The sequence below is a fragment of the Elgaria multicarinata genome, chromosome 10, assembly GCF_023053635.1.
Source record: "Elgaria multicarinata webbii isolate HBS135686 ecotype San Diego chromosome 10, rElgMul1.1.pri, whole genome shotgun sequence".
NCBI classification, from domain to species: Eukaryota; Metazoa; Chordata; class Lepidosauria; order Squamata; family Anguidae; genus Elgaria; species Elgaria multicarinata.
This window is the reverse complement of record NC_086180.1, coordinates 25,022,052-25,048,086: the sequence shown is the minus strand read 5'-3', so window position 1 is coordinate 25,048,086 and position 26,035 is coordinate 25,022,052. Positions and strand designations below refer to the sequence as shown.

Sequence of the window (26,035 nt, the reverse complement as noted above, 5' to 3'; positions counted from 1 at the left end):
TTTGTGAGGAAGGCTGCTTTTATTTAAGTTTTAACCTCAATATCCTCAATAAATGTTGGTTAAACAGCAGCAGCATTGCCCTGGCATGTAATATACTAGTGCTACACAATAGTGTAAAGTACAGACTCTACTAAAGCACCCACAATTGTAAATACCACGCTAAATCTACTGTAAAATGCTAGCATCAAGCCAAAGGGAAAGGCATGCACTCTAAAAAATGAGTGACTCATAAACAAGTTTGTTCCCCCTTCTTTATGAACCCAGTAACCTGTGTGATTTGTTCTTTTGTGGTGGTGGTGGGGGGAATCATGCACTCCAATTGCAAAGGTGTTCTAAATCTGTAGCAAACCCTGCTGAAAATTATCTTTGCTTCATAATGTCCCTCCCACATGCACTTATCAAAAAAGAAGAGGATGAATGTATAAATAAGTTATGATCAGCCACATGCGACATGACATAAAGCGTTCATCTTGCTCTTTTAGCAAGTGGGGTGGATGGGGGAGTCCTGTGTAGAGAAAGGAGATCTTGTCACCAAGCATAAAAATTACAGAAGTGTGCAACCAAGGATATGTGATACTGTATCCAACCATCCACCATTTGCTTTTTGCACTCCTCAAAGTCTATCAAGTGCAGAAAAGGGCAACTAAAATGATCAAGAGGCTGGAGCATCTCCCCTACGAGGAAAGGTAACAAGAACTGGGATTGTTTGGTTTAGAAAATGGGAGGCTAAGGGGAGATATGATAGAGATGTCCACAATTATGCTTAATGTTGACAATGTGGATAGGGAGACATATTTCTCCCTCTCTCATAATAATAGAACCTGGGGTCATCCCACAAAGCTGATTGGTGGGAGATTCAGGGCAGATAAAAGGAAGTACTTCTTCACACAGTGCATAGTCAAACTATGGAATTCACTACCATAAGATGTAGTGAGGGCCACCAATTTGTACGACTTTAAAAAGGGGTTGGATAAATTGTTCTGATTGAACCCATCCCCATAAACAAATGATGTTTCATTAAGCAACTATAAACTACAGATAAAAATCATTGTTTGTGTTGGCTTATGACATCTGTTTAAACCACGGCTTGTTGTGATGTCTGAACTGAGAACCATGGCTTATCCCTGGCATGTTTGTGTTGCTTTCTGCCCTGAAACAGAACATCCAGCAGGAACAGTCTGAAAATGAAACGGCAAACTGGGTAGGAGAGAAACAAACTAGAATGATGGAAAATAAGATGCACCAAGACAATTCATGGCTAAAGTAACAAACCATGACATAGCATTATGTGCTAATGTAGCCATTAAGTATATAAATCTTTTATTTCCTTTTCAGAAAACAACCAATTCTCGTAACATTGCTTTCAGTGGCTATGTTAGAACAAACAAAACATAAGGGGGGAAAACAACCCACCACACTCCCAACATTTTATACATTGTATTATAAAAGCCTAATAATTTAAAGGGGTCATGTTACAGATATAGAATAAATGAGATTTCAAATTTGACTCTAAATTATTTCATCTTTTAAAAATTAAAATTAAATTCCATGTAAATATAAAACTTGAAAACAATCATGATCCATTTTCTATATCCATGAATGCCGTACAAATTACAAATACAATATACCTTATATTTCAAAATATTTTATTAAATGCATTAATTTAAATACAACCAAGAAATGAATAATCATATATTCTAATGTATTAATCAGCAATCATCCAATTTTAAATCAATCTAATTCATTCACTAAACAACCCTTGTTGCTAACAGATGAACTCTGCATTATTTCTAAAACCTTGATTTTCTACTTTCCAGCTATAAGGCACTTTGAATAATTTAGGAAGGTTGCTCTGTTATCTGCAGCTCTTATTTCCACAGATGTTGTCTATAACTGACATTAATGGCAGCATTACAGGAAGCAAGTGTAAGGAAGTGGCCCTCCTCCTAAAAACTAAGTTCCCTTTTATCTCCTGCAAATTGCAGAGCATAATTTCTCTTAAGATCTTGCATGCACAGCACAAATGCTTGCCCTCCTGAAACAAAAGAGAAGTCTGCCTTCCCCCCATGCCTCAAAATATGTTTTTTTCTAGTGCCACCACTGACAAAACAAACTCCATACTTACCCCTCAAGTCCCACAGCAGGGATGCAGAGCCTCAACTGGGGCTTTTCTTGACAAAGGGATTGCCCTCGGGGTGGATTCGGAGTGGTGGCAGGTCATCAACATGATGCAGCTGCCATTGCGAAGCCATCCAGGGGCAAACTTCACTTTTAAAAAGTCAAGCACTTACCCCGACTTTTTTGGCTGTGGAGCCAATGGCACGCCCTGATTGGTTGCCATCGGCTGGGCTGGACAGAGAAGGGGGTGGACTTCCAGGAGCACCAAGTCAGGAGAGCTGGTTGGTTGCCCTGCATCCCAGTAAATAAATAAACAACAACTGGGGGCGGGGAGGCGAGGAACTGGGCAGCAGGAGGGAGGTCAGAGGGAGGAGAGCCAGTTCGGGCACTGTGCATCCCTGTCTTCCTCCCCCTATGGCTGCTCCACTGCTCTCCCCCCATTTTTTAAAATTATTTTTTAACCTATAGATGCGAACCTTCGCATCTACAGATTTAAAAAAGTGGGGGAAGGAACGGGGCAGCCGGAGGGGGAGGAAGTGAGGGATGTGCAGCGCTTGAACTGGCTCTCCTCCCTCTGACCTCCCTCTGGCTGCCCCGTTGCTTCCCCCCTTTTTATTTTATATTACATTTTTTTAATCTGTAGATGCAAAGGCTTGCATCTACAAATTTAAACAAAAATGGTGGGGAAGAGAAATGGGGCAGCTAGAGGGAGGTCAGAGGGAGGAGAGCCAGATGCCCCATTCCTCCCCCCTCCCTGGTGCTCAGCCTGGTGGCAACAACTCCACATTGGTGCTCCTTCGCATGCAGATACTGGGAAGGAGTGGCAATGCGGGAGCCCGAGGCCTTGCAGAGCTGACACATCACTGACAAGACGGGGTGCGTGGATTGGTCCTTTCCTTTCCCGGGCTGTAACCCCTTTTTCCCTGACCACTGGTCTTTTGGTGGCTTCCTGGCTTTTGTGGAGTTTTTCCTCTGTTCTAAAAGGTTGAAATACTTCTCCTAAGGCTTAGTTTACTGGCAGTAAGAGCTTTAAAGCAGGGCTTACAAAAGAGGGCAGGGCTCCTGCAGCTTCAACTATTGTGATAAAGAGGGAATTTCACCAGGTGCTGCATGAACACAAATGACACCTGCTGAAATTTCCTTTTCAATACAACTGTTAAAGATACAGGAGCCCTGTCCTCCTTTCCACATGGCCACCCTGTTTATCACTTGACTAGTATTGCATCAGGTTAAGTATTTCTACAGGGAGCTCAAGCTTCAAGCTGAAGCTCAAGATCAGCGTTGCGCTAGTTCTGACTACAGAAACTAACCTCTGACCAGAACCTCAGCTGAAATTCAGTGATTCAGGTGAGGCCTCAAATCTGCACACAATGTTTCACACTGTAGGAAGAATTCCACAAGATAGAAGAGAGCAAGCCAAAATATGCAGAGCCTTCTTTGGATCATGCCCATTTTCCTCATTTGATGAAACACTGTATTCAATCAGCAATATTGAACCATATGTATAATCATCAAATCAAATGGCACTAAGTACTTCACAGGCTGGAATTTATATTAAAGGCTATTATGCTCAAAGTTATTGTCATTCAGTATCATAAAGCTGAGCAAGCTCTGGGAGAAATTTTCAAATAGGCAGCTATACTAATTCAGTGGGTGTCAATTAAGGACAGTATTTTGCACCAATATACCACTCTTTCCGCATAGGCACTTTCAAAGTGTTTTATGAAACACTGAGTACAAAAAAGCAGCAGGCACTTGAGTCTTGGGGTGCAGTAAATGTAGCTCAAGAGTTGGTGAGAGTCATTTTAAAGAGCAATCAATACTGCATTTCATTTCATTACTGCAACGGACTCCTTAATACTATGTAAAACTCCAGGTTGCAGGAGAGCTTGTAACAGCTGGAGAAGATGAGGAAAGGAAGAAGAACACTGTCCATATTTGAGCCTGGAACTTAAGGCCCAAGAACTAGTTGGGGCACTTCCCCAGCAAAAGTTTGGTATGTGCCTTCGTCTATAATTTTCTTTCTAAATCAAAATTCCACATTAAAAAACAAACAAACCAAAATCTCTGCTGATCATATGAAATTGATCAGCAATTCACATTGACCATATGAAAAAGAGACAGGTCTCCTGTAGCCTTAACAGTTGTAAAGAAAAGGGAATTTCAGCAGGTGTCATTTGTATGCATGCAGCACCTGGTGAAATTCCCTCTTCATCACAACAGTTAAAGCTTCAGGAGGTATACTAGAGTGACCATATACAAAAGAGGGCAGGGCTTCGGTAGCTTTATCTGTTGTGATGAAGGGGGAATTTCACCAGGTGCTGCATGCACACAAATAACTCCTGCTGAAATTCCCTTTTCTATACAACTGTTAAAGATACAGGAGCCCTGTCCTCCTTTCCATATGGTCACCCTAATCACTTTCCCTTTCACAAATCCATTCACACAATATAGAACAGCTTTAAATGCTGAAATCAAGAGTGGTGCTACAATACAAACTGCTTAAAAGTGAGCTAAGAGGAAGGTACTGAAAGCGCTTTTCCCCCTCTTTTTTGGATGACAGCCATGCAAAGTAGATATGTAATTTTGAGATGCTATGAATCAACCTGAGGCATTCAGCCCCAGATCAAGGCTAAAATATACGCTTTGTTATGTAATCCAATGATACTGTTACATTAAAAACAAGAACTGTCATTGTTCAAGTACATTTGTATTATTGAATTTATTTATCATCAGCCTTTCTTCAAGAAGCTCATGTAAGGATACAGAATTTCCGTCACCCCTATTTTATCTTCACGACAATCCTGTGAGATAGATTAAGCTGAGAGATAAGTTTATCAGAATTCTTGTTTCTTTTTTAAAACAGATTTTTTAACATTATGTTTTTATTCTTTTATCCTATCTGATGTTCAATACTCGGCATACAAATATTGTAACTAAATAAGGGGCCCTTCTCTGTGAGCCCCTGCCAAAGGAAGAGAGGCAGGTGGCTACTAGGAGGAGGGCTTTGTCCGCTGTGGCACCCTGGCTGTGGAACGAGCTCCCCAGAGAGGTTCAGCTGGTGCCTACACTGTATTCCTTCCGTTGCCAGCTGAAGACCTTTTTATTTTCTCAGTATTTTAACTCCTAATTTAACAAATTTAAACTTTGCTGTTTTAATTCCGTATTTTAACCTATATCAATTTCTGGTGTGTGGTTCTATCCTGGTTGTGCTTTTTATATTGTATTTTGTATTTGTGTTTTTAGACTGTTGTTTGTTTTATTATGCTTTTCATGGTTTTAATTTTTGTGAACCGCCCAGAGAGCTTCAGCTATTGGGCGGTATAAAAATGTAATAAAAATAAATAAATAAATAAATAAATAAATAAATAAATAAAGACTTGTACAAGATCACTCAAATGAGGCCATAGCTAGACCTAAAGTTTATCCCTGGATCGTCCAGGGGTCAAACCTGTTCATCTAGGTGACACACAGGGGATCTAGTGCTCAGGCAGGGGCAAATCCTGGATGATCCCAGGATAAACCTTAGGTCTAGCTGTGGCCTACGTGGCAATTTAAACCTAGGTTTCCCCAAACTTAGCCTGAGATTCTAACCTTCCCCCCAACCTGGTGCTTTCCAGATGTTCTAGACTTCAACTTTCATCAGCCCTAGCTAGCATGACCAAGAGTTGGAATGCTAGGAGCTGGAGTCTGTAATAACTTCCTGGTTGAGGAATACCACACAGGCTCTCTCTTGCAGTTTGCTTTTGCCACGGACATCAACATTGGCATGACCATATATAAATCATTGGCTATCTAGCATTTTCAAAATGTGCTGAGATGATCTGACCTGCCAAAGAAAGGCATTCTGCAAAGCCGAATATTGAAAAAAAGAGAAGAGAAACAGCCTTCGAAGAAAGCCACTTCATTATCATTCCCTCAATTCAATGTGACTCATCCTTATGTAAGGAAGGAATGAAATCAGATGCTGCACCAACACTAAGAGACTGTGACACTGACTGCATAGACTTTTTAATTCTGATCTAGCAAATGTTTCAGGCCTATTCACACTTGTCCATAAAGCCACAGGAGGCCCTTTTAGTGTGATTTCACATCACTCCTGGAGCAGGAAGGAGCCACGTGGACAAAGCCAATGGCATCGTTACTTTCTACACAAATGTCAAGTAATGGATGCAATGTTTGTGCAACCATAGGAGGTCATCTTATTCCAAGTCAGATGATCTGTCTGTCCATCCAGTACTGCCAACTCTGACTGGCAACAGTTCTCCAGGTAGGTCTTTCCAGTGCATGCTACCCATGTCCTCTTTTTAAAGTGAGAGATGCCAGGGATTGAATCTACGACCTTCTGCATGCAAAGTCTGTGCTCTACCACACCTATCACTGGCCTGCTTCACATGGTTCTTTTACAGTCCCACTTTTGACTCATTGCAAAGTGAAAAGTAATTTTCATTACTGCATGTTGGCGTTCAATACTATCGAAGGAAAGAGTGCAGCCATGGATGGAAAGATAGATTTTAGTGCATATAATTCACCCATGTAAATTTATTTCAATTATCTGGCTAGTAAGCTACAAGAGAAAAAAAATTAAATAAAGAAAGCTTTATTTTAAAATTTTAGTTAGATCAGTTCAGCAGATGAGTTAAGCATTTCTCTGTACAAAATGGTGCACACTGTCCAACAAGACAGCTGATTCAGGAACATATTCTAAACACATATTCCTGATAAAAATCTGATTTCAAGTAGCCATTTTAAAAGTCAGTTATAAGTTAAATTCAGATACGACCTTCCCTTTTGCTCTTCAGAGAGATGAAACAGTTTTATTTATGTGGTCATTCTAGGCACAATATATAAACCTGACCACCAGCAGTTCAAATCTGACTCTTATATGTTACCAAAAATATCTATCCATGAAAATTAAACATGGATACTGCATGTGTGCACACAAAACCTAGATAGCAACTTTTTGTGAACTGCCCAGAGAGCAGCTATGCTGTTATTGGGCAGTATAGAAATGAAATAAATAAATAAATAAAACAAAATGAGGACAACAGATGCAATTAAAACAACCAACAAATGCTAAAGAGCACACAGTTGATATAATTAAAACACTGAACTCTAATATGCATACAAAAGACATATATACATTTTATTACAAAGTGTATACACATGCATTGTACATGGAAGAAGATCCAGATTGGAAGGAGAGATAGAAACCTTAGCATATGACCAAGAGGAGTACCATGTTCTAATTGCTGCATTCTGGCCTCTTCCCCCTTCTCCTAATAAGTATCCCACTGGTGGAGGCAGTGGCCAGCCCTCCTCCTCAAGCTAAGAGTGCAGAAAGCTATGTTGTCCTGAAGCATGACAGGGTTGAGCAGGCTAACTGAGGTGGGAAAGGAACTATAGTGGTAGCTATTGTCAGACAACTGGGAGTCAGAAGTCCTTGCCGATGTACTGGATACCATCCAGAGATCTGCCACTAGATCCTGATATAGCCTGGGTTTAGATCACCTACAGTTAGGATTGTGCTGCTTCATATTGGCTAGGTTCATATATCTTATTTTCCTGCCCCTGCATGTGCTGTTGTGTGCTGCGTCATTACCCTAATTACCCTTGCTGAGAGTCATAGGCTTAATCTACACCAAGCAGGGTATTGCACTAGGAAAATGGTATGAATGTGATACATAAAAGGCAGGAGCCACACTACTGCTTTATAGCAGTATGGAAGTGCACTGACAACTGTTGGGGCCCATTGACACATACCATATTCATACTACTTTCATAGCGCTATATTCTGCATGGTGTGGCTCCTGCCTTTTATATACCACTTTCACACAGCTTTCATAGTGGAATATCCTGCTTCGTATAGTTTAGGCCTTGGAGTCACAGAACAGTAGAGTTGGAAGGGGCCTATAAAGCCATCAAGTCCAAACCCCTGCTCACTGCAGGAATCCACATTAAAGCATACCCGACAGATGACTGTCCAACTGCATCTTGAATGACTCTAGTGTGGGAGGCATTCATTCCGCTGTAGGTAATTGGTTCCATTGTCATACTGCTCTAATTGTCAGGAACTTTTTCCTCATGTTCAGCTGGAATCTGGCTTCCTGTAACTTGAACCCATAATTCCATGTCTGGGTAGTTTGTTGTGTCATATGAACCCAGCGAGGGTGCATGGCAGGTGGGTTCACAACCCATCCAACAAACTATGGCTTGTTGTAGGGTTATGGGGTGGTTTTGTAACTCATCCCCACTGTGTACCCTTACTGGGTTCAGACAACACAACAAATCTCATCCAAGAAGGGTAGTCAAGGTAATTATAGGGAGCATGATGGCATGCATGGAGGCGGGGAAATAAGCTACGATGGCTTAGTTTCCTGACCCAAACCTGGTCATTGACATGATACCTGTCCCCCACCCCAGTGTACCTTTAGACTTCCCATTCCCCAACCACAATATTTTCTTCTATAACCTTTTTATAACTGAAGCAGTGCAGTATTATCTGGAAAGGAATGATCATTCTGATTACTGTAATGATTTTGTCCCAGAGGCCTTGTACTGCAGAAGAAAGTTTACATTCCCAGATAGTCACTATCAACCTTCTCACTCTCAATTTCTCCCAGTCATTTTTATAGATCTCTTCATGGTTCTTTGTTTCAGCAGGCTCAATAAATGTGAGGCTCCGGCTCAGGTCAGTCGATTCAGGGAAATGGTTGCTAAATTGAAACCTCTGGGATGATTTAAAATAAAGTATGGGTGAGCAAACTTTAGGATCTACACTTTAGGATCTACACTTTAGGATCTACACTACTGTTTTAAAGTGCTTTATAACAGTTTTGACAACTGTTGGGGCCCAGGACACACACTATATACAGTTGTCAAAACTGTTATAAAGTGCTTTAAAGCAGTAGTGTAGATCCAGCCCAAGTCACTATCTCTCAATCCTAACTCAGCTCCTACTTTCCTGACCTCTCACTAACTGTCTTACTACCTGACTTTCTCCAATTTCCACTAACCTCGCCCACCATTCCATTCTAGCCTCAGCTATCAGTCAGTCCTCCATTCACTCTTCTGTTTCAATGGTATAATCAGGCATTTACATAAAAATCATAAACTTTAGTCAGTAATTCCAGCATCTGTCTTGGAATGTTGTGGTTTAGTTATGACAGGGGGGAAACGCAGCATAAATAATCTCATCAAGTTAAAAGGCTTTGGGAAATAATAACAATAACAACAACAACAACAACAACTCGCTTGGCACTTAGAAGCCATTAATGCAGTCGCTAGGCAAGCCTGCCTGGAAAAAAGAACTCCATAAGCAGGGTGTCACAACTAAGAAGGCCCACGATCCAGTTGTTTCCCACCACACCTCAGATGGTGTTCAAAGGTTAACACGGTATTCAGAGACCTAGGCTTACACCTACAACTCCCAGCAAGCCTTGGGCAGGAGGAAAGACTTATCGGGCTTTGGCAGCTATCATCTGGAAGTGGCTCTCCATTCTTGGTCACATGTCGCTAGGCACCATCAGGAGCAGCAGGGGAGGATGGTGCAGCTCCAGGACTGTCACCGATGGCAACAACCGAGTTAACCGTCAGTCAGTCAGCTGGCCGTTTCCCTCATGGCCTACCTACGGGCACCGATTGCACAGTACAGCATGGACTGGCTCAGCCAGACTTTACTTCCCGGGATCCTCAGTGGCAGGACTCCCATTGGGCAAGTTGGCACCGTGGCAAAAGGCATGCTGGGAGTTGTGGTTTCTGTTTTCCCTGGGGACAAGTAAAATCATGGTGGCATCCCCCAATACCCCCATGTGTTGGGGGGTGAGAGAAAAAAAAGAAATGAATTTAATTTGTTTTAAAGTTACATCACAGGTCTAGCACTGGCCTACCTTGCAGGGTTGTAGTGAGAGAGATAAAAAAGATACAAATTTAATTTGTCTAAAAGTTAACTCACAGGCCTAGCACTGGCCTACTACTTTAAGATGATTACCTCACAGACACATATCTTAGGGGGGGCGAGCAACACCAGATATATCAGCTGTTGTTTTATGCAATTTTAATTTTTTAATATAATTTTACTGTGTGTTGCTTTACCCTTTTATACTTTTATTTTTAAACATACTTTGTGGACCACTGCCAGGGCCCTTCAGTATGAAATATAGATTGTATTTATACTAAATATAATAAATATAGTATTAAACACAGTAAAAGAATAATCCTATGGCCCCTGGGAGGGCATCCGAAGGACCATAGGATATTGTGGATTTCTCACCCTGAGGTTGTAGGGGTGGGATGTGGAACCAAGTAGGGATTTCTCCCCACCTTCACCCCTCCCAGGCACCATAGAAATCTCTGTGCCAGCTCCTGATTTGAGGTCAGTGTTGCAGGGAGGAAGGAAAGGATCAGAAGAGAGTAAAGGGGCAGATTTGGAAGAAAAAGACAGGGAGGAAAGGACAGGGGCATGATGGTGGGTGGGGAGGGGAGGGGAGAGATATAGATTTGCAGCATCCACAAGGTTCTTTGTCACCATCCCCACTCACAACAAGGTTAGCAAATTAGTTAAAAAGGAGAATGAGAGACGAAAATGCCTTCCTCCTGCCTTGCTTGGCTTTTGCCGGCAGGGCTATGGATGTGTGGCAGGTTCCAGTCTAGGCGTCCACCATCTAAAGAGCTTCAATCTCATAGGATTGCTCTCTAAATAAAATAAGCAGGGATAGTGTTTTCAGATACTTTTAGGACTTAGCACCAAGTCTCCTTTAATTCCTCTCTCCTGTCATATTTTATAGGCTGTGTTTGCGCTCGCTCTCTCTCTCTCTCTCTCTCTCTCTCTCTCTCTGTGTTAGACACACATACATCGGAGTTAATTTGTGGCAGAGTTAGTGTGTTTGAGTGCGAGAGACAGAAGCCTGCCCACAGCTGTCACAAGCAGCCCTAAAGCAGGAAGCCCGTAGTAATGCAGCAACACTCCTGTCACTTCTGCCATTAGAAAGAGAACACCCATCTGCTGTTCCCTAGAAAATTCCTGGAGGCTAGATAAGTGTGAAACTCCCTCATTATGAGCCTTTTGTTTGGTACAGATAGCACTACAAAAACCTAGAAGGTAATGAGCCACAAGGGAGGCCTAGCTGGACAAGGGCAGATGTAAGCGCATCAAACCAGAGCCCGTTCAGCTGTCAAGGGAGTGAACCTTAGGTACCCAGCAAGACCACTACATTTCTGGCAATATCAAGAGGTATTCTTTTTTGGCTAGACAAAAGTATTTTAAATTATATATTCGAATATATCTATTTTATCTAATCTAATCTAAGAATACAATAGTGTAAGGCTTGTTACTCAAGATCTGCCAGACCTATTCCGCTCATTTTTGTTTTAAACTGAAGCTTGAGCAGTGGAGACATACAGAAAATTTTGAAAGTTCGAAAAAGGTGAAAACACAAGCTTTAATAGCCAAACAATATGTTCCAGCACCCTGGCTAGGAGCCTGAGGCAGCTGGGATAGTAGTAGAGGTGGCGTGGCAGTGGACACTCTGAGGTGGTGGCAGTGGAGGAAAAGAAGCGGCCGCAGAAAAAGCCGGATTTTAAAATGCGGGGGAAGGAGAAGTCTTGAGGCCTGAGAGAAAGAAGGAAATATTCAGCGGTGATGGATGTGAGGAAGTGAAAGCCAAAAGTCCTTGACTATGTTGAAGGAGAGAAACTTCCATATAGTCTCTGGAGGACTGACATAGCGGGAATCAAGAAACAGTATGTTTCGCCCTCGGACCACTAGTGCCCATGGCGACACGGGCTTTACACTAGTATTCAATTGTTTATCTTTCACTCAGAGATATAATTATACACTGAGTAGCACATAAGCAACACAATATCATTGGGTGCTCTTTGGTTTTGTTTTAAAAACCCATAATTCCTACATTAAAGGAACTCTTGTCTCTTTTGAATTATTGTTGAGTTATGAACATTAATAAAACCCCTGAAATTTGGCATAATTATCCTAATCCAGAATCTCTTTTATTAATTGGATGGGCAGCTTACTATTCCAGATCTGTAAACCAGCATCTTGAATTCTGTCCAGAAACCATCCAATCCAGTTTCTGATGCCAACTTCATGAAGCACTGGCTACAATAAAGAGCACAGTTTTTACAATGGTGTTTCCAGTTCAGTGTAACTCCTTCCCAAGAGAAGCTCACCACTGTTTACCCTTGCTTGCTATTTTGGAAACAAGTTGTATAAAACATGATGTTTTGTAAGCCTACGCGGCAGGGTCCTGCTATTTATTGTGTTATCTGTACAGCACCATGTACATTGATGGTGCTATATAAATAAATAAATAAATAATAATAATAATAATAATAATAATAATAATAATAATAATAATAATAATTTAAGCAAGGTTTTAATCTTCTATCAGTCAGAAGCAATCTGGCATGGACTTGGTAAAAAAGCAATGCTTTATTCTGCACCATCTTAATTTTTTTCGTATTGCCATCCTTCTCTTTACAATCCTACAAGGCTAATTAAAATGTATAACAATTAATCAAATTAAATTAAACTAAAAAACAGATAAAAGCAGAAGCAGCATCAATAAAAGAAAAGAAAAACACCAGCAATCCATAGAAATAGCAACAGAACCAATTAATGAAAATTTGGAATAACAATGGTGTTTCTATCTACCATCCCAAAAGATAAAAAGAACAGGTGCCAACAAAGTGTACCTGGGAGAGTGTTCCACAAGCAGGGTGCGATCATCAAGAAAGCCCATGGAGAAGAGTCCCCAATAAAGATCTTACAGAACAAGCAGTTTCATTTAATCATTGGAAATTTCTAGAAGAGCAGGCTAGAATGTTTTAAATAAAATAAAATAGTATCCTTCAAAGCAATGTTTTGTTAACAGAGAAGCATTTATTTATTTTGGTTTCTATTTAGTATACCAGAATTGGAGATTTAACTCATTTGGTGTCTTATCTTTAATAGAAATATAAGAACCTTCATTGGATATAACATTAAACTTTGTGAGAGAACATAAGGGGAACTGGAGGAACTCAATGCCTTGGCCAATTATAAGTTTTCAGGTCAATGGTTCAGCTGACGGCTGACCATCTGGGGCCATTAGCTTGCTGCTTGAGAGTTTGGTCCCAGTAGGAAATGTTTCCATAACTTCCAATTAATATGTTGGCAGCTTCATTAGGAGGGCAAGCTGAAGGGTTAGGTACACAGGTATAGGATTAGAATGAGAATAGGTAGGAGGAAGAGGCAGTGGGAAAGAGCACCACACAGAGCTTCTGGATCAGATCAAATGCTTATCGAGTCCAGCATTCTGTTTATACGGTGGCCAAGCAGCTGCCTATGAGAAGCCCACAAGCAGGACATGAACACAATGGCACTCACCTGGTTGTGGTTTCCAGCCACCAGCATACAGAGGCATACTGTCTCTGATATAGGAGTGTATATATAGTCATCCTGCCTAGTAGCCATTGATGGCCTTATCCTCCATGAACTTATCTAATCTTCGTTTAATGCTGTCCAAGTTGGTGCCCATCACTATATCCTTGAGGTACTGAGTTCCATAGGTTAACCATGTGCTGTGTGAAGAAGTATCTCTTTGAGTCTGCCACCATTCACTGGATGACCCCAGGTTCTAGTATTGTGAGAGAAGGAAAAACAAATTCTCCCTATCTACCTTCTCCACATCATGCATCATGTTGTCCCCTCCACTCACCTTTTAAGCCAAAAAGCTCCAAACATTGTAACCTTTCCTCCTAAGGGAGTTCCTCCACTCTCTTGATCATTTTGGTTGCTGTCTTCTGCACATAGCATTAGGAAAGAGTGATGAAACTTGAGGAATGAGCCCTTTAATTCCTCACTATATGCTGAAAGTATACAAGCATGCTTTTTTTCGTCCCCCATGATTTTAAGTGAATAAACAAAATACAGTAGCGGAAAAGCATTTCTACTAAAGGCCCAGAAAGTTGAAGGAAACAGATGAGGCTAACAAGAATGTGAAGGTAGGATTTCCATATAAAACACCTCTTTATGTTCTGTCTCTTTAAAACATATATATTAGTACGTTTCTAATTTCCAGTGAACCCCATCATTTTATTTCCTCACATCCCACATGTAACAGTCCTCTCTCTCTCCCAACATATATAGACGGACATATTTTTGCCATTAGAATACAGCATCAAGTTGCAACATATGGAACATGTGCCAAATTTATTCTGACCCCACAATTTGCATTCTCCCATCAAAGAATCCCAGGGCTTCATATCACGAAATTATGCCGGCCACTGAACAGAACTATGCATTTCAACTTAATAATAAAGCGTTGATCTGAAAGAGGTGAAAAAAAAGTGTTTTTGCAATGGAGACTTGGGGGGAAATATAGCATTATCTATGGGCCTGCAGGCTGTTTTTAATAGTTGGGGTTTAGTTTTTTTTACCCTTGTTTTTAAAGTCTGCTTCACACATCACCATTTCTGTTCAACACAAACAGCTATTCCACCAGTTCCACTTACGGTTTTATTTCATTTGATACACTTATTACTTCCATAATCATTTATTGATTGAATCATATGGTATGAAATTGGAGGGAACAATAAAACTTACTGTTTTGAGCCAGGGCTTGAAGCAGACAATCCAAACACCCCTCCAAGCTATCAGCTGTGCTGTCAACAGCTGTTATCTTCAGCTTCTTCAAGGCGTCACTTAGATTATCTGCTTGGATAACATGAAGGAGAAAGCAAAATCAGTGTTGTGGTCTATCTATCATACCTTATGGGCTTAAAGTGTAAATCAACATCGATAAGGCGATGCCAAGAACTTCTCCTACAAAAGGCATTGACTATTTTCTCTCTCTCATTCTCTGATGCCAGGAGGCCAGGAACTCTCTTTGGCGGTGAAAAACAAGGCCAACCCTTTGGCTGCAGGAGGCACTGACATATAGATCCCACTTTTCATTCAAAGGCTTCAAATTGCCATTTGTGACTCATCCCTGCCACCGTTTTTATCCTGATTAGTAAACAGAGGTTAAACCAGTGTTTCCCAGTTTAGAAGTAACATGAAAGGGTAGTTTAATAAACCATGATGGAAGCTGTATGTACAAGGCGAGGCAGGGTACAGTTTTGCTATGCAGGAAGAAGAGTGCACGATTTGCCAAATGTAGCAATACAGTTGCTGTTTTTTTAATGCAAAAGCAAGCAAGCAAGCTACACTTTAAGCATGTGAGATTTACTTGGTTTTTCACTAGAATCCTGAGGTCCACCAAACAAAGCCAAATACAAAAGAGCCACTCTAGTGGACATAGAATTATGGAACAAGGTGCCTTTGAGCACACACTCAGATCAGAAATTTGTTTTCTGCTTTTTGGAGGTTGTACACAAATCCTTTTATGCAAAAAATCTATTCCTGTTCTCCCCCCTCCCCCAGCAGTTGTGATTTTAGCATCCAAATTTGGGGTGAGGGTGGAGAAAAGGGAGGCTTTCTGGTGTCACTAATGTTAAACCATTGGGAATTGGTAATCCTTAATAATCTTCTGCAAAATCAGCAGGATATCTACCAGTAGATCCCAGTCTATCGTCTGCCTGTCCCTGAGGTACATTATACATTACTCTTTGGATTTTGTTGATCCATCTGAGAATGATAAAACTTTCAGGAATGAGAAATTAAAAGTTCCAATGATAAAACCAACACACTGCCCCCCTGTTCACCTTTAAGATGTGTTTCCTATGGCTGCACATCTATTCTCCATGAAGCATGACTGGAACTAGCAGCACTAGTATCTCAAATATTCTGTTTATTCAAGAGGCATAGCAAATGCTAACAGCTGCAGCTTAATTCTTTTTTTCCTTTTGCCAGCTGATGACTAACTTCACATGTAAATGGTCTAGCCTTTTAACAAGACGCAAAGAATAATTCAGATTCCATGTCCACTAAGGCTGTAATCCTAACTGTCCTTATTTGGAAGAAAGTCCTATTAAAATTAAAGGAAAATGAAATATACACCCTGGTTTAAGTCAGCAAAGCAGAAATATTTCCCCCTTCAAGCAAGAAATATTTTCTAATGAACTCTGGAAAATAACTCAGTTATCCTAAACCAAATCTTGCCATGTAATGACTTTGCAGTATGTCCATCCAGTGACGTGGGATAAAAAATGGGAAAAAATGGGAAATTTTCCAGTGCTTAATTTTTCTGTGGCGAATTTTCCATTCCATTAATAAAAATGAATACATGCCAATTGCAAATAAAATATTAGTCAAGCATGACATTTTCAATGCAGTTAATGTTTTTCAGGTGATTATCGTTAACACATATGTGAGAGAATACATATATGTCACTGAAATAGATATATGTCTCAGAGTGAGATGGAACTAAAAAATAGTGACAGTGAAACTGAATTACACAACAATCTTAGTGGAAGAGAGCTGGACTCAGTTGAAATAAATAAGTGGTAGTTAGCATATCACACATTTAGGTTGCTAAAATTAGTGCATCAACTGTTGTCAGTATCCTTAGGCGGAAGGTGGTTCATCTTAAATCCAAACAATGTAAGGGAAATACATGCTATTGTCTTTATATTTTTACAAGTATTCCAATAAAAATGTCTGCATACTATAATATTTAAATCACATTAAGTATGCTTTATTTTCCACTTCCCTCAAATATTTCAGATCAATCATTTGTGGAGTAAACACATTCTGCAACCTGGTCTCAAATCAATCGACTAACAAAATAAAAGCTTCTCTTTGACAGCCTATTTGAGTTCCCTATATAACACTTTAAAATGCAGTGTCAATATTGCAGGGAGATATAATTTCTTACTAAATAAAGACAAACAAGTATATTTCTGCTGAACAGTAAGATAAAATTGGCTAAACACACACACAGACACAAATAAAAATTACATATTATACAAATTCCCTTAAGCGGAAAAGCTACCAGTCTGGGTTGTATTTACATGTCACAAACAAAACATACGCAATGAAAAGCATTCCTGTAATTATTCAAATATTATTCCATTTCTCTAAAAGGTATTGAAAGAAGATTCCAAGCACATCTTAATGCAGCAACACATTTCTTCCAGCTCCCCAAAGTGTTAGTTATGTCAATCATTTTTATTCCTGTTTTAAGCACCACAATGCAGTGACATTCCTGTTGACATGTACTCATAGTTCCATTAGAATGGATCACAGAGCCACCATTTCTTTAACAGAAATAACATTGTATTAAATCATATCACGTTCTTTTTGTATTGTTGATTTCTATTCCAAGCCATAATTTCGTTTAATCAATTTCAGCTGGTCCTGGAGAAAGACTGAGTGATTAGTGGTTCTAGATCTCTCTATACGGCACTGATTTTCAAAATAGTTGCAACATTTGCTAAACTATTGTCTAGCAGCTGATTGCACAATTGGGTTAAATCCTAAATGGTTTCTCAAATGCTTGGATTTAGACCATCTGGTCTTAATTGACTTGTTGCTTATTTTCAGCTTCAGCACCTGTTTTGGATACTTTCATGTCTTTCTGATCTTATTTTTGTACCTGAAAGAAAGCTGACACAATATGGAGTCAGTTATAATCTAAAGCTGAGGCCCAAACTACATGGTGCAACCTGTTGCATGTAGGTTTGTTCTCCAACATGTTCCTTTTTTTTTTTGGCAGCCTTGAAGGCAGCAATCTGGAGCAGAAGACCAGCACAGTGATGGGAGGGTTGTCGTGTTTACGGGGCCATGACAAGGGGATGCTTCTTAAACATTTCTCCTCTGGCAAGATTTTTTGTTAAATATACTCCATCGTCTGCTAGTTTTGCCACTAAACGGGTGATACAGACAAACCTACAAGCTTTAAGAAAAAGATCCTGAAATAAGCAATACTGCTCTAGCAATTCAAAATGCACGTAACCAGATTCTTATTTTTTCCAGAATGCCTATATCTAGGTCTTCATATCTGCCCTCTATTGCAGACAGGTTTTTTATGCTCCTAGAGGTGATAATATTATTTTCCAGTCTGTTTTCTGAATTCTGAAGCAATATGCAGGTTGCTTACCTGTAACCGTAGTTCTTTGAGTGGTCATCTGTGCAGTCACACAAACAGTGGACTCTGCACCTGTGCGGAGTCTCGTTCGGGAAAAACCTTCTATAGCTGAGGCGTTTTTGGCGGGAACCCCTCCCCTACGCCGTGAGTGTGCATGCGCAAAGAGGGGGTTCCCGCCCATTACCTCAGTTCCTGGAGACCGACATTGTGGCCTCAGGACCGAGAGAATTCTCGGTATCAATGGAGACATCGACACCAAGAGAATGTTTTCATTACACTATTACACTATCCATATAAAGACATCTACCTCAATGAGGATGTCATTGAGGAGCAAGGAAAATATTTAGTTATAGAAACTCATCGACACCGAAGAGGGGATGGTTGGGTGGGTTGTGTGACTGCACAGATGACCACTCAAAGAACTATGGTTACAGGTAAGCAACCTGCATTTCTTCTTCGTGGTCTCTGTGCATCACACAGTGGGAGATTAGCGAGCTGATTTACCGGAGGTGGGTCGGTGTCCTATGTCAATATAGATGATAGAACAGCTCTCCCGAAAGAGCAGTCAGCTCTGGCTCTTGTATCCAAGCGATAGTGCTTAACGAAAGTAGATGGCTTCGACCAAGTTGCCGCTCGACAAAGATCTAGAATAGGGACACCCCTTCCAAATGCTGTCGACATTGCCATCGCTCTGGTGGAATGCGTTTGGATCGGTGTGTCCAGAGAGTCCCGCTAGTTGATATGCCAGCGTGATGGTATCGCCTATCCAAGCCGAAAGTCTCTGTGATGAAATAGGCATGCCCTTGTGTTGTCCAGAGTAAGAGACAAATAACCGAGGTGATTTGTGAAAAGATTCTGTTTGTTGTTTATAAAAGGCTAAGGCTCTTCGGACATCCAATGTGTGAAGGGCAATTTCTAATTTCGAAGACGAGGAAGGAAAAAATGTGGGCAGGATAATGTCCTGATTTAGGTGAAACTCCGAAACTACCTTGGGGAGAAAAGTCACATCTGGACGTAACACAGCCTTATCTCTGTGAAAAGTTAGATAAGGGGGATAGACCCGGAGAGCTGCAAGCTCACTAGCCCTTTGGGCGGTGGTGATGGCTATTAAAAAAACTGTTTTAAAGAAAGTTGTTGGAGGTCCATCGTGGCTAGTGGTTCAAAGGGTTTTGAAGTTAAGGATTTCAATACCACTGAGACACTCCATGTCGGCACGCGTGAGCGGATTGGAGGTGCTAGGTTATTAAGCCCCTTTAAAAACGTTTGGAGAGAGGATGCAAAAACACAGTGGAACTGTCGATATTGGAACGAACCAATGATATAGCTGACAAATAGACACGTATTGAGGATGTAGATAAGCCGCTTTCAGACAACGTTAGTAGAAACATTAAAATTTGGTGTATAGTGGAAGAAAAAGGATCAAAACTGTTGTCTTTGGCAAATGCCGAAAAGGAGGCCCACTTGCGGTTATACGATCTTCGAGTCGATGGTTTTCTAGCTGCATCGAGAATGTCCTGTAACCGGGTGGAAGTTAGATCTGGGGGGGACAGTTGTATCCTCCAAGCTGTTAACCGCAGCATTTGTAAGTCGGGATGTCTGATTTTGCCGTGCTGTTGTGTCAGTAATGTTGGAAGTAGCGGGAGCTGTCGGTATCGAGTCCTCGACAGCCGTAGAAGTGTGGCGAACCACGTTTGTCTCCGCCACCAAGGGGTGATCAAGATGCAGTTGGTCCTGTCGGCAAGAATTTTGGCAATCACTCTGGCTATGATGGGGAAAAGAGGGAATGCATAGAAAACGGCGTTTGTCCATTGAAGTGTAAAGGCATTGCCCTGTGAGTGTTTGCCTAGACCTGCACGACTGCAAAAAGTTGGAACAACCTTGTTTGTTTCTGTGGCAAATAAGTCGACGTCCGGGGTGTCCCATGCATCGAATATTGTCCTGACAACTGTTCTGTGTAGTTGCCATTCGTGTGCAAGATGGTAAGAACGGCTTAGGAAATCTGCTAGTGTGTTTTCGGTGCTGGCAATATGGATGGCAGTAATCGTAATGTTTCTCGGGATGCACCAGTTGAAGATGTTGATTGTCAATTTTAGAAGCCGTTCTGATCTGGTACCACCCTCTTTGTTTAGATATGCGACCACTGTCGTATTGTCTGAAGTTATCTGGGTGAATTGTCCGGTAATCTCCGATTCGAAGGATCTGAGTGCTCGTTGAACTGCTCGAAGTTCTAAAAGTTTTATGTGGTGTTTGGTTTCTTTTTTGGACCATTGACCCTGGATGGTTAGTGAGTCTAAATGTGCTCCCCAACCTTTCATTGACGCATCTGTGGTCAGTATCTTGGTTGGTTGTTTCTGACTGAAAGGAATTCCTTGCGTCAAGTTTTTCATCACTGTCCACCATGTAAGAGAGTCTTTGATGTCGGCAGGTGGGTAGAGTCGAAGATTCTTTGGATACCTTTGGGGGTTGAAGTGCCGTAGGAACCACGATTGGAGTGGTCGCATTTTGAGGCGGGCATATTGAACTACAGCCGTAGTCGATGCCATAAGGCCTAACAGTTGTTGTGCTGCGAACGCCGATGTGTGAGGTTGGTTTCGAAACTTCTGTGCAAGGTAGATTATGCGTAGGCATCGACTGGTTGGCAAGAAGGCTCGAGCAGATATGGAATTGAGGGTTCCCCCGATAAACTGGATGACCTGTGAAGGTTGTAATTGGGATTTTTCATAGTTGATATAGAGTCCTAATTTGTGTAGCAAAGAGCAAGTAATTTGTATCGAATTTTGAAGTTGCTGCTTTGTCTGTGCTACGAGAAGCGAATCATCAAGGTAAGGGTAAGCTTCTACACCCATTAGGCGAAGGTGAGCACATACCACAGACATGCACTTTGAAAAAACTCTCAGGGCAGTGGATAGGCCAAAAGGAATAGTTCTATATTGATAGATGTTATGTCCAACTATAAATCGCAAATATCTGCAGTATGTGCTCTTCATCGCGATGTGAAAATACGCATCACGAAGATCAATCAATGCAAACCACTGTCCTCTAGATAATAATGGGATAATAGAAGCCAATGAGACCATTCTAAATTTTTTGGTTTTAATATGTGTATTTAGCAATCGTAGATCTAAAATTGGATGAAGCCCTCCATCTTTCTTCGGTACAGTAAAGTATCTTGAGTAGAAACCTCTTAAGAGAAGACTCCAGGGAACACTTTCGATGGCACCTTTTTTTAGTAGCATGTCGACTTCCTGGAGTAGAGGTGATGTAGGTGTTGTGATCTTTACATTACCAAGGGAAGGGAGGGTTTTGAATTCTATACGGTATCCTCTTTGGATTATCGAGAGGACCCATGTGTCAGTAGTGATAGCCTTCCATTGGTGGTAATAATAGGAAAGTCTATCATTAAAGAAAACGGTGGGGATGGTATATTGAGCTGGCGTATAAAGGAAATCAAAGACGCCGCCTAAAAGAGCTGTCGGGTTTACGAGAAGAGGCTCTGCCTCTGAAATTTGTGAATTGCTTACTTGGCTGGAAAGCCTGCTGTTGTTGTTGTTGTCGAGGTTAAGTTTGCTGGTACTGATGTCTGTTGGAATAGTACGAGGAACGTGGTCGAGACCAATGGCGTTGGAATTGTTGTTGCGGTTGGTTGAAACCCATCCGGCGAGCTGTTGTTCTTGCTTTTTGTACGGTGTCAAGAGAATTGTCCGTGTTCGCATTAAATAGACCGAGTCCATCGAAAGCTAAGTCCTCTATTCTAGAACGTGCCTCTTGGGAGAGGCCCGCAGATCGAAGCCAGGCATGGCGACGGAGCGCTATAGTTCCTGTTAAGGTCTTTGCTATACAGTCGACCTGGTGTCTTGATGTATGTATTTGCTGACGAGAAAGCTGTGACGCTTCAGAATGGAAGAGTCTAGCCAGATGTTTCTTATCTTCAGGTAAGTGTTCCATTAATTTTCCCATTTTGTCCCAAAGAAGTAGTTGATAACCAGACATAGCTGCCTAGTAATTCGTAACTTTTAGTGCTAGAAAAGAGAAAGTATACAATCTACGAGAGAGAAGATCTAAACGACGTCCTTCTTTATCTACAGGGGAAGAATGTTGATGTCTACTCTTACCCTAGGCAGCTTCGACGACTATCGAATTCGATGGCGGGTGTTGGAACAAGAACTCGACATCAGACTGCTGGATCTTATACATACCCTCCAACCTTTTAGAAGTTGGCGGGGTTGTCGAAGGTGATTTCCATGACTGTTTTATAGTTTCAAGTAGAACCGGTAACATAGGTATGGATACAGGTTTTGTTGTGTCTGAAATAATCGAGTCGAAAACTGGGTCTTGTATAGTGGATGTGGATTGTTCCACCTGTAGACCCAAGGCCTGTGCCATTCTGACGACCTGATCTGAAAAGTGTCCAAGGTCTTCTGATGGAGAAATACCCCCTTGTGGGGCGACCTCTATATCAGGAGACACCATCGAAGGTCGTGCCGAGGATGATGAGGATGAATCAGAACCGTATTCATCCTGGCCTGATGTTGGGGAGTTCACTGGAGCAGTTGGGACTTGTATGAGTGGAGCTGGTTGAGGTTGCAATAGCGTTAGAGCGTCGGAGGCTAGTGCTGTGGGCAGTTCAAGTTGTATTGGTTGTGTACGTGTAGTCGAGTCGATGGGTCGGTTAGAGTGAGGGTCGATGTGAAGTTGAGGATTAGAAATTGTAGCTGATGGTCTGGCCAAAGATTCCATAGGTGGTTGTTCACGAAAAGGCCGTTCTCGACTACAATGGTCTTGAGGAAAAATTTCCCATTGACCTTCGTAAGGTCGTCGGTAATATGGGCAGCAAGCAATGGCGAGTTTTGAGAGGTTTCAACAGGCTCCATAATACAGGATTTTGACGTCGATGGCTTGTCGACTGCTTGTAAGGCTTTGCTCCAGAGGAGAGCTTTAAGTCTGTCTGACCTATGTCGCTGTGTTTGTTTAGAAAAGACTTGACAAAAACGACAGGTATCAACGACGTGGGCTTCACCTAGACACAAAAGGCAGAGGGAGTGCCCGTCGGATGGGGGGAGCTTACTCCCGCAATTTTTGCATTTTCTGAAAGGCGCCTTGAGGGCCATGCGCCCTTTCGGGCGATCGCATTTCGTGAAAGAAAAAACAAAATAATGAAAATAAGAAGAAGAAGAATAAAGTAGAAATATAAGATTGATAGAAAGAGAAGAGAAGAAAAAAACGCCTCTAACAATAGTTTGTTTTTATTTTCTACAGAGAATTTCCCAAACGATGTCACCACAATGGCGGTCGAAAAAGAACTGAGGTAATGGGCGGGAACCCCCTCTTCGCGCATGCGCACTCACAGCGTAGGGGAGGGGTTCCCGCCAAAAACGCCTCAGCTATAGAAGGTTTTTCCCGAATGAGACTCCGCGCAGGCACAGAGCCCACTGTGTGAAGCACAGAGACCACGAAGAAGAACTAGCTGTATCTGACTTGGCTTATCTGCCAAGTTGGCAATGAATTCTTGCTTATGAAAACTGTAAGACTTGAAAAATGTGGGGCACTGTCAGAAAGGTGCAGGCACTGACAACTACAAATTTAACTTCCCTGTCCAAAAACAACTGCGAAAAGTGTCCATATGCATTCTAGATAAATATGCTCACTCCCTGTTAATTTATTTTCTGAATGGAGCAGAATAATATGAGAGATGATACAGATTTCAATTGTCTGTATATTTCTCTAACACACAATCCCAACAAATGCTCATGTTGAGTTATAGTATTTCCTTGACTCGTTTATCTTCATGCAACTCCATGAGGTAGGTGAGGCTTGGCTTCACACAATCATTTCGACCCCTGGTGTTTTAAATAAGCCAACATGCTTTATGTCAAGTGCTACGTGCCCATTCCGTAACACAATCCCCACTCATAGTTTTGTCATGTTGTCTGAACCTGACAAGGATGAGTTGTTGGCATGCCGCAATCCATTGTGGCTTGTTTAAACCACTGTTGGTAAAAAATATTGTGTGAACTAGGTTAGAGAGTTTCATGGCTGAGTCAGGATTTGAATGAGGCAGCTGTGATTGCAAAGCGTTATAGAATCATACCTGTACTAAGAGAACATCAGGGACAATAAAGCTGTTGCTAGTAATTTCATTGCTTTTTAAATGTCATCTACCCCCTATTCAATGTAAAAAAAGTGGTTTATAAAGATCCTAAAAATCTTTAAGCAGCAAGAGCATGGAATTGTTGATAAGTGTTGGTAGGGGAAGGGGAGATGAAAAAATACAATTTTTTATCCGTGGAAATGAAATGCTTTCCATTTCAGTTTTTAATTTAAAAATGTAATAATAAACAAGAACAAAGATGGAATGGGTTGGATCCACAGGCATAAGGGCAAAACTAAATGTTCTTCAAATTATGCATAGCTCTGCATGAGCCCTGCATGATTTAGTGTACTTATTTCAGAGTAAGCACATACAGCCATGACTTGGATTGGGACCATGGTACTCCAGGAGAGGGTGATGTAAGTTTTCCCACTTCCAAATGCTTTGAAGAACATTTAGTTTGGCCCTAAATCTACTTGTTCAGCAGAACTTTCCTAATTCCCCATTCCTGCTGCAGTTTCTTGTACACATTTCACCTCCCAAAAGCTACCTATGCGGATCAAGAAAGCTACGGGAATTGCATGAAAAGAGAGTTGGAAGAGGGAATCTGCAGAAATCAGGGAGGGGACCTTGTGCCAGAGGTTGCGCAGTGATGTTATGTGACCATACAAAATAATTATTTGATACTATAAACGTGCTGCAATTATCACACTTCAGTGGTCTCATTCAGACATAACACTAAAGTTGAACAAACTTGGGCCCGTGAACTCCCCCATCCTCCACTGGCATAGCCACAAAATATTAGAAGCATCCACTTCCATTTTCAATTGACTGCAAGTTAGCATTACATCCAAACCATAATCTGTAGTTAATCTTAGCTATAGTTTATTGAAACAAGTCAGCATCACGGTTTGAAATTAACTATGGTTTACTGCTGAGGTCATGAACTTTTTTTCAGGTTGCAAAGTGAATTCTGATTTGGGAAGGGTCTCTGGGGCCACATTCTAGCAGCGAGCAGGGTTACTAAACAAACTAAGGTCTTTGCTAGGCCAAGCTATATCCCGGGGTGATACCCGGGATCGTCCCTGTGCATCCAGATGATGCACAGGGGATCCCGAGCTCAAGCAGGGATCAACCCTCCCTGGCCCCAGGATATAGCCTACCCCTTTGGGCCCACTTTTGAGACTGAGACTGTGAGCGTGTGGCCAGTTTTCGTGGCTTTTCACGGCTCCGAGCCAGGAGCTGCGCCCATCGGGGGCAGGGTGGAAGAAGCGGGGAAACCCTTTTTTAAAAAAACACACCACACATTTGCGCATGATTGTTCGTGCGCGTCGTCCCCTTTAAAAGTAAAAAATTGGCGGGCGTGACAGCTCTCTTCGTGAGGTCACCTCACCTTAAATGTAAACGAGGGCGACATCCTGCGATACTTGCATCGCGGGGTCTCCCCTCATCTGTCATGGATTTACTGGTAGGTCTAGCAAAGGCCTAAGACTAACCACAAGTCATCAGGGTTTGGATACAACACTAAATTGTGGTTAGTTAAAAATGGAAACAAAAGCTTCTAATCCCCTCCTTGTGGCTGTGCCACATGGGTGGGGGCGTCGGCTCATGAACCTAAAGCTCATTCATGTAATAATAAACTACAGTTTAGCGAAATATAGTTGAACGAACCCACTGTGTGCTTGAAATATTCAATCAAAATGATTGTGGAATGTTTGTGACACATAGAAAATTTTATTCCTTCTCTAAAAGTCATTAAAGGCTTAATGAGAAATGCTAAAATATTTGTGCATCTTCAAAAAAA

At 41.5% G+C, this 26,035-nt stretch overlaps 1 protein-coding gene across 4 annotated transcripts in view; it reads right to left on the bottom strand.

Moving 5' to 3' along the window:
- RAP1GDS1 (Rap1 GTPase-GDP dissociation stimulator 1) overlaps positions 1–26,035 on the bottom strand; it is a 128,969-nt gene that overhangs the window by 64,043 nt on the left and 38,891 nt on the right. For 3 of the 4 annotated variants that reach the window (XM_063135926.1, XM_063135925.1, XM_063135928.1), the window contains exon 2: positions 14,720–14,830. In XM_063135926.1, the coding sequence (XP_062991996.1) occupies positions 14,720–14,830 (111 nt within the window). The remainder of the gene's footprint in view (positions 1–14,719; positions 14,831–26,035) is intronic. The other variant, XM_063135927.1, reaches the window with a different exon arrangement.